Genomic DNA, 6,020 nt, shown 5'->3' with positions numbered 1-6,020 from the left:
CCCAGGTGATCCCAACTAATTGCTGTCCAAAAATAACAATACATACATGATTATTCTGCCAACAACGTAGGGGTGAAATTGACTAATACCTACGTTGTATGATTCGGCTAAATTTATGAAAAGTCAGTGATTTGAACCCTAAAATTTCCATAAAATATCACTGCTTCATAAATGGTAACTTTGCCTATTGGAGGTTTATTAGCCCTCTCGTGTGGCTCAGGAATGGAAGGATAGAACTCCTTAAGCTTTGGGTACTGTTCAATTAATTGTTCTAATTGTTCATTATTAATGGATGATTTAACTTCATCCATAGTTAAATCGGCATAATAAGTAGAAAATGTATTTTTGCTAGTTGAAGTCAAATTTTAAAAGAACAATCAATTGAATGATAAGAGGCGAAATAAAAAAAAAATATGGGTAACTAACCTGATTATATGAAGAAATTGAGACACTAACGTGAATGCAGATGAAGAACATGATGATTAGCGAATGGCCGGAGATGATGAGATTCAAATTCTTACAAAAATGTACAAATGGTAACTTTTCAAGGGATTTTATAAGAAAAGGATAAAAATAATCAACACCGTACTTGTATAAATCTAACGATAAAAGTTTGTGTGATTCTTTATCGGTGGCGCGTGGACGTCACTATGAAAATTTGATTTGACATGCCTAGTCAATCAGTACAAAAATGACAATATAATTATGTTCACGATTATGAGGAATAATGCAATTGTGTGTTTCAATGAATATTAATTATGAAGTTGCACGCAAAAAAGTTAAATCGTTTCCCTTCTCAAAAGAATTCGACATGTTAAGTTCATTGCTTTAACATATCAAATTGGAGGGATTTGATTATATGTTCGGTTTTCATACGAATTTGCGCAACATATTCATGCGCAATAAGAGCGCACATATTAAATAAGAAAGCGCATGGTTAAAGGGCACACGGCACCGAGTTCTCTAACACTATAAATAGGAGTGTCATTACCTATCACCTATTCATGCGCAATAAGAGCGTGCATATTAAAGTCATTGCCCCCAGGGTAGAACCGTTGGGATCAGCCTTAGACTAATGCAATTATGCAAATGGATGATCTCCTTGAAAAAGACGTACATATGTTTTTCTTTTTTTTCTTTTTTTTTTTTTTTTCCCGGGCGAAAAAAGAATTATTTTAATTTAAGTAAACTTAATCAGAACGATGAAGATTAACAAACATTACATTGCGAGAGGCTTCTGAGCCTAAAAAATGACAGAAAATTGAAAAAAGAAAGCATCAAATTACAAACGACACTCCTAATTGAAAAACAAAACCCAATATTGAAAACGTACATAGTTGATTGCTTTCAAAACTATGCATTCAATTAGTTAACTTGCATTCAAGTCTATCAGTGTTTTTAATGCAAAACCACACTATTCTTGCTACTTCACAGCAGTGTGTTTAGAGTTGGATGCTATCCGAGTTGATGTGTTGTCCTAACTGCATTAAATCTTGTAACTAGCTATCAAAAATGTGACATCAATAACTTCCCATTTTTGTTGAGTTGTCATATACTTCCATTTTTCACCATATACATACACACTTGACCAATCATTTTGTGGTCCAATCCTATTACTCCTGAAGTTTGAAGCAATTGACCAATTAGTATTTAACTAACTCGTTAAACACATTACTATATCTTACAATTTGAACAAGCCAATAGCCAATTTTAGCATTTAATGTGTCACAAGAAGCAATTTAGTTCAGTAAATTTGAGGCTCAAAAGCACCACCATAAAAGTGTGAAGAAGATCATTATTCATAAACCATTTGATTGCATCATGGTCAAGCCCTGTGATCGATTCACCATCTTTCATGTGACCCTTTTTTCACTCCAAAATGCTTGTGACTTGTTTCAATACCACCACTTTTTTCTTTCAAATAAATTCATTCTTTCTTTCTTGATCTCTCCATACAAACAAATTACTTCTGAAAAAATCTTCACGAAATTATCACAACCATGAACCACTCATCGTCAATGCAGTATTCCTCTCTTTGCTTCTGCTTCTTCCGCTTCACATCTACGCTAGGCATGTCGGTTTCCAACATTCACGTATGTTATTATAACCTTATCTAGCAAAAAAAATTAAAATTAAAAAAGTGTACACTATTAGGTTGTATTGTTCAACTTTTTGTTGTTGTGTAACTTTTAATATAAATATATGGGCTGTGTATTAGTCACATATATTAATGTGGTGTTCAGGGAAAAATTGGAAACAGTCAAGTAATCCTAATGGACTGTATACAGTCAAGTCACATATACAATGATCACCTTATAATTTTTTAATATTAATATATGTTACTAATTACTAATTATGTGAACAGATCATGGGCATCATCATCCAAAACAAGTGACACAAGATCACCATGGAGACAAAAGGATGGTATCAGGACAACGTAGTGTAAATCCAGTTCGAGTGCCTGGATCAAGGCTACCGGACTGTTCTCATGCGTGTGGTTCGTGTTCCCCTTGCAGACTAGTCATGGTTAGCTTCGTATGTGCATCCATTGAAGAGGCTGAAACATGTCCTATGGCTTACAAGTGCATGTGTAAAAACAAATCATATCCTGTTCCTTAAACCTAGTCCATTTCTCATGTACCATGTATGTTCCTTCCATTTTTAGTCAAATAGTCACAAGATTTTGCCTTAATTCTGGCTATTTGTTATTGAATTTATTTGTGATATACAGAATTCTTCAGTATCTTTCTCTTTCTGGTTTGACATCTTGTCCTATTAGAAAATTATCGTACTTACGGTCAACACAATAGCTGTAACGTGAGCAGCACGATCGAGTATTTAAATATTTAAATCACATTTTTTTTTCATTAATTTTACCAAGAAACAAAAACTACAAGAAATATACATAAGGGGCAATAAACATCTAAATTTTACAAGGTGTAAACAAAGATGGGAATGAACACTAATCTATCTCTAACTATAACTATATACCTATATCTATATCTATAATATGTAATACTATACGAACAAATGCACCAATGCATACAACCAATTGAGCTCTGGCATCAAATTTCGATTACAATGCTGCAGCCACACAACCGAACGTAACCTCATTTTTAAGGAACCCTAACGGTAATCGATTAAAATTATAAATTGTGTAGAAGGTTGAAGGCAGGCAAATCGCGTATGCTATTGATGTCTTCGAGCGCTAGTTCTTTCTCCAGTTGTGCCCGTGTAACTTGTAAAACGTCCTAGTGATTATATCGATGAAGAATTATGGAATAATAGTTCATAAATATAGGGATACACACAAAGAAAGAAAGTATACATTAAACTCCATGTACGAGGCATGTGTGGTGAGCCATTGAGCATCCATCATTATAAAAGCTATACAATATAGAACATCAAAAGCTTCTTCATCATCTGCAACCAATTGTAATTAAAAAAGGAATCCGTTACAAAATTAGCTTGATGAAGTTGGTTTTCTGAAAAAGGATTACCTTCCAATATTTTGACGAAATTGACACAGTGCTGACATTTAGGCTTAACTGCAAAAAAAAAAAAAAAATGGCATTAAGATAACTCATTACGATAAAGAAGTTACAAAAGATGGATTTAAATTACAAACCTCGATATAACTCCAACATTTGAGTTAACATAAATGATATATTGACGCCAGCGATAGCAAAAGGGTACTCCCATGTCGCCCTTTTACCACGTTGTTTCAGTAGTAACCTATGAAAAGCACTCTTCATTTCAAAAATTAATTTAGTAAGTTACTTGATCTTGCATATTAACACTTTTATGAATAGATAACATAAATATACCAAACTTGAAAAATATAGACTTAAGATAGGATATGATGTAGTAGCAGCATACCGGAAACGTTTTTACAAAGTACACCAAATTCTCTAGTGAAAGAAACCCACCACCCCTACAAGAAAATATATATAAATATAAATAATAAGTAAATAATCATTGAATGATCTTATAAGAATCTAATACATGTACCCAAGGTTGCAATAATTCGCTACTCGGGGAGTACTCAGTGATTTTGGAGGTAGTAACTTCGGAATTTATCGGATTGGAATTTTTATGCATTTAAATAATAAATATAAAAATATATGTGTAAATATAGAAAAAAAAACCATAAACATAAACTTATAATTGTCTAAAAAATAAAATAATCGTTCACGTGTTTAAAACCTCTAAATTGTAGCTTAAATTAATACGTATTAAATTGTTGACGAATTTTGACCTTGACTGACCTTGACTAACAAATGATTTTGACCCATTAACCAACATTGACCGATTAATTAAACGGATTTGTAAAATTGGATCGGTCTATTCTTAAAAAGAAGTAATCGTGGTCGCAACGTACCTGAAATCAGTGGATGGATTAGATCCTTGCCACCCCATTTCTTTCCACTGTTCGGAAATCAACCCGTCGAGCATAATATTTGGATATGCTAAATTCCACAATTCTAAAAGGGCGTTCTGTCAATAAAGCAGATAACTTTATTAAACAAGAATTAATTCCGAGATCAGGCGAAAAACACTAGGACAATGTGCATATATCAAGAGCAAAAATATATATTTTGACAACTTGAACTTATCAATTGATTAAGATGAGCTAAAAAAATATGAAAGGGAGTAAAAGTTTGCACCTGATGATCAACACAAGTCTCATCATACGGTACATTTGCACGATCTTGAAGCTTCCTATATCTTACTTCCTGCATAAAAATAAAAACTTATATATTTACATTTCTTTTTTTGTCACTAATAATAATATAAATATAAATATTCTAAATAATTAAACTTTAAGTGATAAAATAATTAACTATTATATTATATGTACCTGAGTGGCAGTGAACTTAAAGTCAACAGATTTGCTACTTCCAGAACGCTTGCTAAAGATTCCTCCAAGCCATGTTTTTGGACCAACCATAGCAATAGCTAAAAACCAAACAAATACTCAAAAGTTATATATAAAACAAAAACATCTTATACAATATGTGACGAAAAGAAAACCGGTATTATGAGACAACATGCATACACCGAGAGCGAGAGAAAACAAAGAAATGGTAGTAATAAAACAAGATTTACTTACTAATACATTGAGCTAAATCTGATTTTTTGGTAAGAGACTTATGTAACCATTCCAAAATGTTACTCTTGTTGTGTCTCCAAATATAATCATCTTCGTCAACCTGGTTTACAAATTAAAAAAATAAATAAAATGTACCGATATGCGATTTTAAATACGAAAACAAAGAAAGGTCAAACTATTGCTTTTGACAACATAAAAACGAAAAAGAAAATATCGAGGGTATACTTGGAAGCATAAACATTTAAGGAAGAACCACATGAATCAATCGTCTAAGTTCTACATATATAATGCATTAATTATATATTATACATATGATATGTTTTAGGGTCTGATAAATTACAGAGAACGTATAAAGTCAAGATGTGTAAGGCCGCCGAAAACCAAATTTTAACGAAAACTGCATAACAAATGAAATATATAATGTAGGTATTGATGTGAATAAGTAATCAATTATAGAACCTCAACACCATATCATATCAGAAATATTTACAAAAGAACTAAATTATGTCAATAAATGATAAATGAAAAGGGTTTAACCCTAAAAGAAAAAGCCATACTCTTTGCTGAGAAGAACAAGAAGGTATGCTCTTTCGATGCCTTAATAATCTCATTATTGAAAAAATAAAAAATTTCGAAATGGGGGTTGATCAGTTTCGTTAACCCTTAGAATACAAAAATCAATAATTCAAAATGCAAGGTGGGTTTCTCAAAAGCTAAATAAAAGATGATTGTACAACTCATGCTTTACCCTCGATATTCAACCCCTAATGATCATACAAACTTCAGTTTCTCTTTTAACATGAAAAAAGACAAGAATTTCAAGAAAGTCACTTTTTAAAAGAACAAATGCGTAAAATAAATCAAGAATCTAGACTTAAATGGCGCAATCAAAGGGTTATTCCTATTA

The 6,020-nt window shown here is 32.1% G+C and overlaps 2 protein-coding genes across 2 annotated transcripts; one reads left to right on the top strand and one right to left on the bottom strand.

Moving 5' to 3' along the window:
* Positions 1-1,967: 1,967 nt before the first annotated feature.
* Positions 1,968-2,674, top strand: LOC139846672 (protein EPIDERMAL PATTERNING FACTOR 1-like). Its single transcript, XM_071836157.1, has 2 exons — positions 1,968-2,093; positions 2,366-2,674. The coding sequence occupies exon 2, from the start codon at positions 2,422-2,424 to the stop codon at positions 2,617-2,619; it is 198 nt and encodes a 65-aa protein (XP_071692258.1). The 5' UTR covers positions 1,968-2,093; positions 2,366-2,421; the 3' UTR covers positions 2,620-2,674.
* A 332-nt stretch (positions 2,675-3,006) lies between these two features.
* LOC139849057 (uncharacterized) lies at positions 3,007-5,221 on the bottom strand. The gene is made up of 9 exons (XM_071838732.1): positions 5,114-5,221; positions 4,862-4,959; positions 4,668-4,736; positions 4,382-4,497; positions 3,880-3,934; positions 3,629-3,749; positions 3,501-3,548; positions 3,329-3,423; positions 3,007-3,251 (listed from the first exon to the last, which is right to left on the bottom strand). Exons 2-9 carry the CDS (start codon positions 4,949-4,951, stop codon positions 3,147-3,149), a joined length of 699 nt encoding a protein of 232 aa, XP_071694833.1. The 5' UTR covers positions 4,952-4,959; positions 5,114-5,221; the 3' UTR covers positions 3,007-3,146.
* Positions 5,222-6,020: the final 799 nt, after the last annotated feature.

The sequence above is a fragment of the Rutidosis leptorrhynchoides genome, chromosome 5 (genome assembly GCF_046630445.1).
Source record: "Rutidosis leptorrhynchoides isolate AG116_Rl617_1_P2 chromosome 5, CSIRO_AGI_Rlap_v1, whole genome shotgun sequence".
Lineage (NCBI taxonomy): Eukaryota > Viridiplantae > Streptophyta > Magnoliopsida > Asterales > Asteraceae > Rutidosis > Rutidosis leptorrhynchoides.
The sequence above is the reverse complement of the archived record's forward strand: the minus strand, read 5'-3'. Positions and strand labels throughout refer to the sequence as shown.